Source organism: Chiloscyllium plagiosum, chromosome 8 (genome assembly GCF_004010195.1).
Source record: "Chiloscyllium plagiosum isolate BGI_BamShark_2017 chromosome 8, ASM401019v2, whole genome shotgun sequence".
In the NCBI taxonomy this organism is placed as follows: domain Eukaryota; kingdom Metazoa; phylum Chordata; class Chondrichthyes; order Orectolobiformes; family Hemiscylliidae; genus Chiloscyllium; species Chiloscyllium plagiosum.
The window spans coordinates 94,394,338-94,408,773 of record NC_057717.1 but is presented as its reverse complement, the minus strand read 5'-3'; the positions used below and the strand labels follow the sequence as shown (position 1 = coordinate 94,408,773).

The window sequence follows — 14,436 nt, the reverse complement described above, 5'->3', positions numbered from 1 at the left end:
TGGGAGCACGAGGCAGCGCCGATATAGTCATCGATGTTGCGGAGGAAAAGGTGGGGGGTGGTGCCAGTGTAGCTGCGGAAGATGGACTGTTCCACATATCCTACGAAGAGGCAGGCATAGCTGGGGCCCATGTGGGTGCCCATGGCTACTCCTTTGGTTTGGAGGAAGTGGGAGGATTAGAAAGAGAAGTTGTTCAGAGTAAGGACCAGTTCAGTCAGTCGAAGGAGGGTGTCAATGGAAGGGTACTGGTTGGTACGGCTGGAAAGGAAGAAGCGGAGGGCTTTGAGTTTCAGAGTGAGGACCAGTTCAGTCAGTCAAAGGAGGGTGTCAGTGGAAGGGTACTGGTACCATTAGCTGCAGCTCACAGTGCCACCCAATCTATCACAGTCCCTGGTACAACTTATGTGGCAGAGATCAAGCTGAGGGTCCATAAATATGATATTGTTTTATATTTAGATTCAATAGGAGGAGCTGATGAGGTCTTATTCGAGGTGTTTAGCGAGGGGTTGCTTCTAATATTTAAAGTTTCCTACAGTTGGGGAAGGGCCATTCAACTGGAAGATACTGCATGTCACTCAAGTAAAAATGAACCACAGGAAATGAAGAAAACCTGAAACAAACAATAAGAATGTTGGAGAAACTCAGCAGGCCTGGCAGCATCCAGGGAGAGAGAAACAGTTAAAGTTTTGAATCTGGTATGACTCCTCTTTAGAATTGTGAATACAACACCTTTATTCAAAACAGGAGGGAGGCAGAAAACAGAAAACCAACAGCCAGTTAATTTAACATCTGTCCGAAGGAAGATATTAGAAACTATTGTTAGAGATGCTCGAGCAGGAATCAGAATAATCAGGCAGAGTCAACATGGTTTTGTGAAACTGAAATCGTGCTTGATCAATTTATCGAAATTCTTTGAAGAAGTAACATATGCTGTGGGTAAAGTGGTGCATGTCGACTATTTAGATTTCCAGAAGGCATTTGATAAAGTTCTACTTCAACAATTACTGCAGCAAATGAACTTTCATGGTGTAGGGGTAATATATTGGCATGGATAGACGATTGACTGGTTAACAGGAGTTAACATAAAATGGGCTAGCATGTGTGGTATACCATAGTGATGGCACCTCAATTTTTAACAATTTATATCAACGACTTGAATAAAAAGTTTGAAAGCATGGGGTAGCTAAATTTGCCAAAGGCACAAAAATAGACACAAGTTGTCTCGAGGACGTAGGAGCTCCAAACACACACAGATAGATTGGGCAAGATTCTGGAAAATGGAGTATGATGTGGGAAAATATGAAATTGTCTATTCTGTCAGGAAGAATTATAAAGCATATTATTCAAATGGTGAGAGATTGCATAGCTCCAAGAAGTAGAGGGACCTGTGTATCCAAAGTAGATGAACCACAAAAGGCTAATATGCAGCTGCAGATCGTAGTTTGAAAAAGTAATAGAATGTTATCATTTATGGAGGGAAATTGAACACAGATGTATGGAAGTTATGTTTTAGTTATCTGAGACACCAATGAGCCTATATCTGGAGTATTGTATACAATATTAGTCACCTTATTTAAGGAAGGAAGGAAATGGGTATGAATCAGTTCAGAGAAGGTTTACAATGGTGGAAAGTCACTGGACTCAAAACATTGATTTTTATTTTTCACTCTCCAGATGCTGCCAGACCTATTGCATTTCTCCAGGATTTCTGTTTGTTTGTTTCTGATCTCCAGTGTCCGCAGTTCTTTGTTTTATTTGACCAGACTAATAGTAGAAGGGATGGGTTGTCTCACGAGGAAATGTAGAAGGTTGAGGCTTGTATCTGCTGGAGTTTAGAGGAGTAAGAGGTGTCTTGATTGAAACATTACAGATCCTGAAGGCTCTTGACAGGATGATGTGGAGAGGTTGCCCCTGCTTGTATTGAGAAGTAATAGACATTATTTGAAAATAAGGAATTTCCCATTTAAGTCAGTTGAAAGCAAAGTCATAGGCTAGAATCCCTACATTGCAGAAAGAGGCCATTCTGCCCATAAAGTCACCACTAGCCCTTCAAAGAGCATTCCACCCACTCTGTATTCACCATGGCTAATCCATCTAGCCTGCACATCCCTGGACTCTATGGAGCAATTTAGTATGGCCAATCCACCTAACCTGCACATCATTGGGCTGTGGGAGGAAACCAGAGCACCCAGCAGTAACCCACTCAGACACGGGGAGAACATGTAAACTTCACACAGACAGTTACCCAAGGCTGGAATTGAACTTAGCTCCCCACCACTGCAAGGCAGCAGTGCTAACCACTGTGCCACCAAATCTTTTCTATCAGACGCCCACAAGCCTCTTTCTGAAAACGTGTGTGGAGGAAAAGACTTCTTAATACTTTTAAGGCAGAGGTGGACAGATTCTGGATAGAAAGGAAGTGAGATGTCATCACAATGTGGAGTTCAGGGCATTATCTGATCTGCCATGATCATATTAAATAGTGAAACAAGCTCCAGGGGCCAAATGGCCTACTCCTGTACCTTACTTGTGTGTTCATATGTCTGTATATTTGTGGTGTAGGGTCAGTTAGCTTGGACGGTTGGTTTGTGATGCAGAGCGACACCAATAGTGTGGGTTCAATTCCTGCACTGACTGAGGTTACCATGAAGGACTCTCTTGCACACCCTCTCCCCTTACCTGAGGTGCATTGACCCTCAGGTTAAATCATCACCAGTCATTTCTCTCTCTAATGTGAGAGCAGCCCTATGCCCTGGGAGGACTATGACGACTTAAGTATTTTCATATTTGTGGTCATGTGAATGGATTCATTATCCAGAGTCCCAGGCTAATGTTCTGCTTTTGTGGGTTTATATCCCACTGAGGCATCTGGTGGAATTTGAACATAATTACTAAAGTCTGGAATTGAACATTAGTCTTGGTGAATTATTAATTGCTGGAAAAAAAATAATTCATGCCCTTTGGGGAAGGAAATCTGCCATGCTTACCCAGTCTGTGACTCCAGACTTGCAGTCAATTTGGTTGACTTTTAACAGACTCACGAGCAATTTTAGGTAGGCAACATCAGGTGAGCATGTTAGTGATGTCCACATCCCATGAGCAGAGTTGTGGAAGCAAGGAATTCAGGACAAACACCTTTGTGCAGAAAATGATTAGAATATGAAACTCACTACCACTTGGAATGACTGAGGTGAATAGTGTTGATACGTTTATAGAAAAGCTGGATAAACACGTGAGGGAAAAGTGATCAGAAGGTCATGTTGATAGAATGAGATGTCAAGAGATAGGGGGTAGTTTGTATGGAGCACAAACATCAGTGCTGGCCAGATGGGCTGAATGGCCTATTTCTGTGCTGTATACCTAATGTTATTCTGTGAGAACATCCAAAGAGCTGCCCCCTCCCCCCCAGCATGTGATTCCCTCTTTGTCGTTGCTGCAGGAAGACTGGTCCTTGCTGCTGATCTCCACTGTTGGGCTCACAGTATCCCTGCTATGCCTTGCCGTATCCATCATTATATTCACCAAGTGCTGCTCCATCCAAAAGGCCAGCATCATCGTGTACAAGCATCTGAGGATCAACCTCTTCCTGGCGCAGCTCATCTTCCTGACAGGAATTCATGTGACCAGCAAGGTGAGAAAGCTGACCCGTAGACCATCTCTCTCAGTCAGGCAGCCGAACCTAGACTCCTCACCCGTACCACAGGACCCTCAGCCTCTGCTATCTCCCTGAGCTGTCATGGACTCATAGAGATATACATCATGGAAACAGACCTTCGGTCCAACTCGTCCATGCCGCCCAGATATCCTAACCTAATCTACTCCAATTTTCCAGCATTTGGTCCATATCCCTCAAAACACTTCCTATTCATATGCCCATCCAGGTGCCTGTTAAATGATGTAATTTTACCAGCCTACACTATTTCCCCAGGCAGCTCATTCCATACACGCACCACCTCTGTTTGTAAAAATTGCCCCTTTCGGTCCCTTTTATATCTTTCCCCTCTCACTCTGAACCTATGCCCTCTCGTTCTGGACTCCCCCACCCCAAGGAAAAGGCCTTGTCTATTTATCCTATCCATGCCCCTCATGATTTTATAAACCTCTATAAGGTCACCACTCAGCCTCTGAGATTCCTTGGAAAACAGTCCCAGCTTATTCAGCCTCTGCCTATAGCTCAAATCCTCTGGTCAGTGGATGAGCCCTCTCTTGGCCAACAAGGAACCCACTGGGAGCCCACCATGGGCTCCATTCATCTCAATTAAGCCTTCATCTTAGGTTGGTCCCTTCCAATTCGGTTTCTAATCTTCAGCTTCATCAATTCAAAATACTCCAGGTCATCCAACACTACATGCAGGCTGCTACTTTATAATCTAGTTAATTTATTCGACAGCTAATACCCAGATTGAACAGGAAAATTATCTTTATTTTGACTTGGTCTCTCATGGGAATTTTTGTACATCACTGATTTCTCAAATGACCCACTGTCAATCCAGCTGAACTCACTCTTCACTTTCCTTACTCTGGTCTTGACACTTGATCCTCACTTTCTCTCATTAGCTCATAGGATGTGGCCACCCCTAGTTGCCCTGGAGAAGGCAGTGATGAGCTGCCTTCATGAGCCGTTGCAGTTTGTATGCTGTGAGAACACACACAGCTAGGGAAGATTTAGACTGAGCATCAGTGAAGAAGCAGCAAGATATTTCCAAGTCAGGATGGTGTGGGGTTGGTGGGGACCTTGCAGGTGGTGCTGGGGTTCTCTTATATCTGCTGCCCTTGTCCTTCTAGATGGTTGCAGTCACAGGTTTGGAGAGTCCTACAGAAGGTCTGGATTAACATTTCCTCTTACCCTGTCTCTCCTGCCTTGTGAAACAACAAACTTTTGTGAGGAAAAAGAACAGTTGCACAGAATCCTGATATTTTTAGATGGACGTGCTGGGGAATGCGGTATTTTATTTCATTAAAAATCTATGGTGGGCTCCCAGTGGGTTTCTCGTTGGCCAAGAGATGGCTCATCACTGACCAGTCCCAGATTTCCACCTGTCCTTCTTTACCAGAAGAGGAAGTCAGACATTTGAAGGAACAGAGAAGTACCCTGGGGATTGGTTGATTTGTTGCTTCATCAGTTTTGGCACTGGTCCTGTATGCCACAATGAATGGGGACCACAGAGGAGTCTCCATGGGAGGGACCTCAACACCAGCTCACCCATTGCCCCGGTATCCATTCCACAGTGACTCCAGAATTGATTCTGATGAAGTTGTGGAAGTCGAACCCATCCCAGATCTCAGTCTTCATCCTGAGCAACACTCGATGGGATTGTGAAGGGAATCCCATTCGCTGTCATCATTGAGATATGCAATAAGATATGGAATAACATGGTCAGAGTCACAAAGATCTACACTGCCAAAAAAAAGCCTTTCGGCCCATTGCATTTGCGTCAATAAAGACCAACTACCCAACAAATCTAATCCCATTTTCCATCCCTTAGTCCATTGGCTTGTATACCTTGACATCACAAGTGCACATCTAAACACTTGTTGGATGTTATGAGGGATTCTGCTCCTACCATTATTAGAGGCAGTAAGTTTCCGATTCCTATCACCCTCTGGGTGAAAAAGGTTTTTCCTCACGTTTCTTCCAAACCTCCTGGTCATTGATCCATCCCTCAAGGTGAAACGTTTCTTCCTGCCCGCGGTGTCTCTGTCTTCACAATTTTAAACATCGCAATGATGTCCCTTCACGGTCTCCTCTGCTCCGAGGAAAACAAGCCCAGTCTGTCTAATGTTTCTTCATAACTGAAACATTATATTTCATTAAAAATCTATGGTGGGCTCCCAGTGGGTTTCTCGTTGGCCAAGAGATGGCTCATCACTGACCAGTCCCAGATTTCCACCAGGAAACTGAAACTGTCCAGTCCAGGCAACATGCTGCTAAATCTCCTCAGCACCCTTTCCAATGCTGTCATATCCTTCCTATAATGTGGATTTCAATATTGCACACAGTACCCCAACTGTGGCCTCATCAAAGTTTGTACAATTCCAACATAACCTCCCTGCTCTTAAGCTCTGTGCCTCGACTACTAAATGCAAGTATCCCATATGCCTTTTTAATCACTTTTTAATCTCCCTGTCCCACTACTTTAAGGGATTGGTGGACATGCTCACCAAGGTACCTCTGATCCTTGGTGCTTCCCAGGGTCCTAACATCCATCATGTATTCCCTTGCCTTGTTTGACCTGCCCAAGTGCATCATTTCACATTTATCCAAATTGAATTCCATTTGCCACTGATCGATCAATCTGATCAGCCCATCTGTCTCCTTCAGTAGTCTAAGGCTATTCTCACTGTTTACTATTCTACCTCAGCTCCAGATAACATCTACTATTACATCCTCCTCTGCCTTTTGGCAATTTAATAGTAGATCAGGGCCCTACAGAAAGTCCTACAATCGTAAAAGTCAACAAACTCTGCCCCCTAATTATAAATTACAACGCAAAACGATGGAGTTAGAAATTTCACAAAAGCCCTGTGTCTTTATCACTGTACGTTCTGACTGTATTGTCTGTGTGTATTTCACTGTATCTCTCTGCCTGTGCATGTATTCGATGTGTGCTTCTATTTGTGTTTCTATCTGTGTGTCTCTCTGTGTCTGTGTGTTTATCTCTGAGTGAGTCTGTTTATATCTTTCTGGGTGATCTCTCTGTGTCTTTCCAAACATGTTTCTGTCTGTGTTTCTCTTTGCACCTGTGTGTTACATCTGCCTTCAAAGTATTAGCCTTTGTGTTTATCGTGTTTGTGTGTCTGCCTGTGTTTCTCTCTGTCTTTGTGGCTGTGTGTTTTTGCTCACTGCTGAAGCCTAACCAATTACTCTGATCTTCCCTCCAGGTGGTGTGTGCCCTGGTTGCAGGATGCCTACATTACTTCTTTCTAGCTGTCTTTGCCTGGATGTTCCTGGATGCTTTGCAGGTTTTTATTGTGTGCAGACACCTCACAGTCACAAAGTTTGCCCATTCATATATCATCAGATGGGGATACCTGTATCCCTCTGGCTATGCTGTCTCTGCACTGATTGTAATTATATCGGCAGCAATCCGTCCCTATGGCTACGGATCAGAAAAAAAGTGAGTAACTTTATATTTTGATGATATCACAGAATCAGCAGCACAGAGGAGGTCACTTGCACCTTCAAGCCACTGTCTCTGCTGTTACGGCTCAGAATCTTGTATGTTTCAATGTTTCATTCTTATAAATGTTTATTTTTCATGGGGGTATGGGCATCGCTGGCTATGCCAGCCCTAATTGCCCAGAGGGCAGTAAAGAGTCCATTACATTGCTGTGGATCTGAAGTCATGTGTTGACCAGAATGTGTAAGGATAACTGGTTCCCCAAAGGAGCATCAGTGTACCAGGTGGGTTTTAATGACAAAAGATGCGGTTACATGACTACTACTGGAGTAGCACGTTCTTTGAATCCCTTTTAAAGAAAATGTATTTAGATCCTTCATAGGACAACCCCTTTATCCCAGAAACCAATCTATCAACTTGGGTGGCAACTTTGAGGAATCTATGGACATGGACCATAGATTCTCTGTTCTTCCACACTGCCAAGAATCCTGCCTTTACCCTATAATCTACATTCAAATTCAATCTTCCAAAATGAATCACTTCACATTTTTTTTTTAGATTAGATTAGATTACTTACAGTGTGGAAACAGGCCCTTCGGCCCAACAAGTCCACACCGCCCCGCCGAAGCGCAACCCACCCATACCCCTACCCCTACATTTACCCCTAACCTACGGGCAATTTAGCATGGCCAATTCACCTGACCTGCACATCTTTTGGATTGTGGGAGGAAACCCACGCAGACTCGGGGAGAACGTGCAAACTCCACACAGTCAGTCGCCTGAGGCGGGAATTGAACCCGGGTCTCTGGCGCTGTGAGGCAGCAGTGCTAACCACTGTGCCACCGTGCCGCCCACTAGTCTAGTCTAGTCTATTTAGTTCTATTCATAAATGACATGCAGATAAATAGATTGTTTTGCACATTTTACATAAGCTTCTTTGTTCTAATTCATTTGTAGTCATACAGCACGGAAACAGACCCTTCAGGCCAACCATGTTCCCAAACTAGTCTCACGAGCCTGTGTTTAGCCCAGATCTCTTCAACCTCTCCTACTCATGTACATATCCAAGTGTCTGTTAAATGCTGTAACTGTACCTGCATCCACCACTTCGTCTGGCAGTTCATTCACACACGAATCATTATGCAAGAAAAGTTGTCCTGCATGTCCTTTTTAAAACTTTCTCCTTTCACCTTAAAAATATGCCCCCTAGTTTTGAACTCCCCCACAACATCTGGCACTACTCCAGAGGACAGTGAGGACACAAAGATCATCACCAAAGGTGCAGCAATCTCTGTCCTCACTTTCCATAGTAGCCTCAGGTACATCCCATCTGGCCCAGGGCACTTATCTATCCTTATGTTTTTCAAACTTTTCATCACATCCTTCTTCCTAACATCAACCTGTTCAAGCATATCAGTCTATTTCACGTTGTCCTCGTAAACGACAAGGTCGCACTCAGTAGTGAATACTAAAGCAGAGTATTCATTCAGGGCCTCCCCAACCTCCTCCGACTCCAGGCACAAATTCCCTCCTCTATCCCTGATCGGCCCACCCTCACTCTGGCCATCCTCTTGTTCCTCACCTAACTATAGAATGCCTTGGGGTCTTCCTTAATCCTATCCCCCAAAGCTTTTTCATGCCCCCTTCTAGCTCTCCTAAGTCCATTCTTCAGTTCCTTCCTGGTTACCTTGTAACCCTCTGGAGCCCTGTCTGATCCTTGCCTCCCCAACCAAAAGTAACCTTCCTTCTTCCTCTTGACAAGATGTTCTACATCCCTTGTCATCCAAGGATCCTTCACCCTACCATCCCTTCCTTGCCTCAGTGGGACAAACCTATCCAACACTATCAGCAAGTGCTCCCCAAACAAACTCTACATTTCTGTTGTGCATTTTCCTGAGAACACCTGTTCCCAATTCAGGCTCCCCAGTTCCTGCCTAAAAGCATTGTAGTCCCCCCTCCCCCAGTAAATACTTTCCCATACCGTCTGCTCCTGTTCCTCTCCATGATGATAGTGAAGGTCAGGGAGTTGTGATCACTATCCCTGAAATGCTGTCCCACCAAGAGATCTGACACCTGGTCTGGGTATCACTGAGTAAGCATGTTGTGTGGATGAGATGCTGTGTGAAAACATTTTTTCTTCATCACAAGACTTCGTTTGTACATCACCAGTTACTGGACTACATCCTAGACTGCATTCCTTAGACCTCTGTGTCAGCAGTCCTCAAGACCTCGCAACAGGTTGGTTAGAAAATATATCCTTCCTTAGATCAGGAGACCAGAACTGGACAGGAGTACTCCATCTGTACTCGTGTCATAGCTTTGACTCTAAATCTTTTGAATTCACTGTTACCTAGATTTTTGGGGAAGGCAGTGTTGAAAATCTCATTACTCCTCACTGTCCAGTGACACTGTTGATAGGTAGGTCCTGACTTTCTATCATGTATATAAAACATGTCAGCAGCGCCTTCACATCTCTTTGATTTATTTTCATTGACTCTTGATGAGAGACTAGAGAAGAGGGGGGAGGTCTTCCGAGAACTGGGATATCCTCTGAGTCAATCTCATTAAAACATATAATCATTAATATCTGATCATTGTTTTAACATTGTGTTTGTTCCTACTTTATAATATGTTGCAATGACAAATACCTACAGTGCTTGCTGAGGCCAGATACAAGACAATACGTTTTAAGAATGCACAATTGAAAGTAACAACAAATAACAGAGACTTTACCTTTACACCAATCTGTAGTCAAGAGCAAGAACGCGGTCATATCATGTGACATTCTATCACTTTCTGAGATGATGTATATTGTGTCACATTTACATATCATATAGTAAACCCCTTACACTACAACTATCACATGTGGGATCTTGCTGTGCACAAACTGGTTTCTGTCTTTTCTATATGACAATAGCGACAACACTGCAAAGGTACTTCATTGCCTGGACGACATGTAGTAATGATTTCTTTGGTTCTCACAGCTGCTGGCTGAGCCTAGAGTGGGGCTTTCGATGGAGTTTCCAAGGGCCAGTCTGCCTTGTGATTGTGGTACGTGTCCTTCTGGTGTTTCCTCACCCCCTAATATTCACTAAGGTAACCATATGGACCTCTCTAGGCACGAGGCCTTGTTCAGGAGAGACAGAGAGAGAGAGAGAGAGAGAGATTGGCTATCAGTTTAAACTTACAGGGACATGATGCAGAGAAGATAGGAGTTTTAGACAAAAGGAGGTGGAAAAGGAGTCATAGGCAAAGCCATCGAGCAAAGAAGGTGTGAAAGTTCAAATCTCACTAAGGCAGTGGGGGAACTGAAAATTCAACTAATTAGTAAATCTGGAATAAAATCAGGATCTCAGTAATAACTGTCATAAAGCTGTTGCATTTTCCATCAAGATAGAAATCTGCCATTCTTACCTGGTCTGGCCTACACTTGACTCAAGATACTGCTGGTGTTATTAAATCACTTCACCACCTAAGGAAGACACTCAATTATCAAGGTAAAGTTGTCATAGTCTTACCAGACCAGAGAGCTGCTCTTTCATATTAGGGGTGGGAAGAGATTGATAAGGCAGGACATTCACAGTAACCTCAGCTGGTGTAGGAATTGAACCCACACTGTTAACATGACTCTGTAAGTCAAACCAGCTGTCTAATCAACTGAGCTAAACCACCCTAACATACATTTGGTTGTTTCAAACAGAAAAAGCACTCTTTCAGGGAATGAATACAATGTTATCATGTTGGCAGGTACACCTGAGACCAAATAAAACAGGTTACCTATGTTAATTAAGGGATAATTAATAAAAACTAGACAGGGTGTAGATATTTTAATGAACCTGTCTGGGCACGTTTTGACAGTATATCTTTTAATGACAATTGATAGAATTCACTATCGACCTTGGTGGAATTTGTGCCCAAGACCCTAGGCCATTTTCTAAGTCTCTGGCTTGCTGAGTGAGTGATAATACCACCATACCACCATTTTCTTCCTCAGTGGCTGTATTATAAGGATGAAGATAGCAGTGTGGTTTGAGTCAACGGGCATCCATTGAATTAAATCAAAAAGGTATTTGGCTGGACTCTATCTGAGCAACTATTAATCTCTCATGTTTAACACATCACATGGACTACAGAAGATCAAGAAGACAGCTCACCACCACCTTCTTGGGGGGCAGTCAGGGATGAGCAACAAGTGCTGGCCGGGCCAGATATGCCAACATCCCAGCAATGACCAACCATTAAGTGCAAGGAGAAAGATTGGAAGACAAATAATTGGGATAGTTAGACAGAGCATTCTGTGCTGCGAATTTCAAAGACATCGTTTTGCCTTTGCTTACCAAACTTTGTTTCACTCCCTCTCCAGGTGAATATGGTGTTGTATGTCTGGACACTCTGCTTACTGAGGCATCATTTGACCAAACGTGATGTGAATCTCTCAAAGATTAAAGACACCACGTGAGTACCTTTCAGAAAATTTGTGGCCTGCTGCCTTCAGATCACAGCACAATTCACTGTGGCCCAGCAGCATTGGCTGAAATGAGATCTCTGTGTGATGCTCTCTCTATTCTACCTTCGTATTGAAAGCTGGATGGTGCAGGGCTGAGGTTAGACCCCAGTGCAATACAGAGGGAGTACTTCACTGTCAGAGGTACCCGCTTTCAGATAAGGCAACAAACTGAAGTTCAGTCTGCTCTCTGAGCTGGATGTAAAAGATCCCATCACACAGTTATGACAAAACGCTTCCCTCATGTACTGGCCATTAATCATTTCTCTGGTAACAATACCAAAAGAAGGTTATCACAGTGCTATTGACAGGAGCTTGTGCATACAAACTGACTGCCACGTTTCCCACATCGCAATAGTGTTAATATTGCAATTGGTTTTCACTGGCTGCTATGCTCTTTGCGATATTCTGAGATAGCGAAAAGCAGTGTACAAATGGGTTCCTTTTTTTCATTATGATAAGATGGATTGATATGAATATTCTTTATATTTTGTCCCTTTTTGACAGGACCTTGACTCTTAAGGCAGCTGCACAGTTATTTGTACTGGAATGCACTTGGATCTTTGGGATATTTCATTTCAATGAAAGCACCATTTTCCTCTCCTACCTATTCACTGTCATCAACACTCTCCAGGGCCTGTTTATTTTCATGGTCTATGTATTTCCAGTCACCAGGTAAGGCTGTCTCCATTACAGACTCTCCAATCCATACGATATTTGTGAATCTGGAAAGGATAACTTTACCAGTAGAACTGGGTGTGGGTCAGACATTAGCTGTGTGACAAAGTAACTGCCCAGTAACTCTCACTGTCAGCAGTCTGATGAATACTTAATAGAAGTTAGCAGTCTGGAGTCATTTAATTTCAGTGAAAGACACAAAGATCCATCATGTCACAGAGAGTTACATGTAAAGTTCTGCACAGATATAGATCATTTAGTTTGTACTGATATTTATGCTCTATTTATCTCTGTTCATCATAGCTCATAGTCTCATAGACACCTATAGTACAGAAGGAGGCCATCCAGCCCATCGTGTCCATCCAGTCAATACAGTTCTGATTACATTAATCCCATTTTCCAGCACTTGGCCCAATGCCCTGGTGGCTACAGCAATGGCAAGTGAATATTAAATACTGCTTCAATGTTACAAGAGTTTCTGACTCAACCACCCTTTCAGGCAGTAAAGTCCAGACCTCCAGCACCCTCTGGGTAAAAATATTGCTCCTTATTTCTCCTCTTAGCTTTCTACTTCTTAACCTTAAAACTATGTAACTGGCCTCTCTACCAATGGGACGAAGCACCTTCCTATCCACCCAATCCATGCCCCACATAATCTGATGCACCTCTATCAGGTCCCCTCTCAACCTTTGCTGCTCCAAGGAAAATAAGCCCAGCCCCTCCAGTCTTTCCTCAAAGCTCAGACATTACAGCTGAGGCAACATCCTCGTGAGTCTCCTCACCACTCTTTCTGTGCAGTCACATCCTTCCTACAATGTGAAAGGCAGAACTACATGAAATACTGTGGCCTAACCAGCATTAAATCTCTTAGCTCTTATATTCTGTCTTGGCTAATAAAAATATGTAGGAGAAAGTGAGGACTGCAGATGCTGGGGATCAGAGCTTAAAAATGTGTTGCTGGAAAAGTACAGCAGGTCAGGCAGCATCAAAGGGAAAGGAGAGTCGACATTTCGGGCATAAGCCCTTCTTCAGGAAGGGCTTATGCCCGAAACGTCGATTCTCCTTCTCCTTTGACGCTGCCTGACTTAATAAAAGCATGTATTCAATATGCCTTCTGAACCACCTTACCTAACTGCCCTGCTATCTTCAGAGACCTGGTCTCTCTCATCTTGTGAAGTTCTGAAGAACAGTAGAATGCAATTGAAACAGTAACACTGCTTCTCTCTCCACAGATACTGTTGGATCTGCTGAGATTTCTTTGATCATCAGCACGATTTATAATCCTTTACTTTATTAACCTTCCCCAAGTGTATTACCTCACATTTTTCTGGATTAAATTCCTTTTGCCACTGCTTTGTCCAGATATCCAGTTCATTGATATCGTCATACAGTTTACAGCTAGCCTTCTCATTGCTTATCACAACATCAATTTCCATGTCATCTCCAAATGTCTTGATCTATACTTCAGTCCAACTCAATAATGTACACTAAAACAGCAAAAGCTCTATGGAATCTCACTGGAAACAATTTTCCAGTTACAGAAACATCTTTCTGCTATCTGGTTTCTGTGTCTCAGCCAACTTTGGATCCATCATGCCACTTTGCCTTGGATCCCATGGGCTGTTTCTTTCTTCATTAATCTGCCATGAGGGACTTAGAGTCATAGAGTCATAGAGATGTACAGCATGACTTCATCAAATGTCTTGCAATAGACTATGTGGCTTACATCATACACTCTTGTCAATACTCATGATTAACTTCTCAAAAAGTTCAAACTTGCTAAATACAACCCTCCCTTAACAAAACTGTGCTGACTACCCCTGATTAATCTCTCCAAGTGCAGATATATTCTGTACCTCAGAATTCTTTCTAATAGCTTCCCCATCACCAAGGCTAGATTGACCGGCCTGTAATTTAAAATATAGAGTTCGGATTTGGGTTATTATAAATTATAAATAAACAACCTTCTATTCTTTTCTACCCCATGTGTGTTTAGTTTTCCCTTAACTGCATCTACACAAGTCTCCTCAACTACACATTGTTATAGCAAGCTTCATATTCTCATCATTCCTCCTAATTTCTCTGTTGTGGTTATTCATGACTATTTGATATTGCCTCATGTGAATTGACTTG

The 14,436-nt window shown here is 43.2% G+C and overlaps 1 protein-coding gene across 1 annotated transcript in view; it reads left to right on the top strand.

Moving 5' to 3' along the window:
• Window positions 1–13,699, top strand: part of LOC122552194 (adhesion G protein-coupled receptor E1-like) — a 36,947-nt gene extending 23,248 nt beyond the window's left edge. The window contains exons 8-13 of the mRNA XM_043694790.1: window positions 3,440–3,631; window positions 6,883–7,118; window positions 10,106–10,172; window positions 11,485–11,576; window positions 12,133–12,300; window positions 13,536–13,699. Of these exons, the coding sequence (XP_043550725.1) occupies window positions 3,440–3,631; window positions 6,883–7,118; window positions 10,106–10,172; window positions 11,485–11,576; window positions 12,133–12,300; window positions 13,536–13,554 (774 nt within the window). The 3' untranslated portion in view covers window positions 13,555–13,699. The remainder of the gene's footprint in view (window positions 1–3,439; window positions 3,632–6,882; window positions 7,119–10,105; window positions 10,173–11,484; window positions 11,577–12,132; window positions 12,301–13,535) is intronic.
• Window positions 13,700–14,436: the final 737 nt, after the last annotated feature.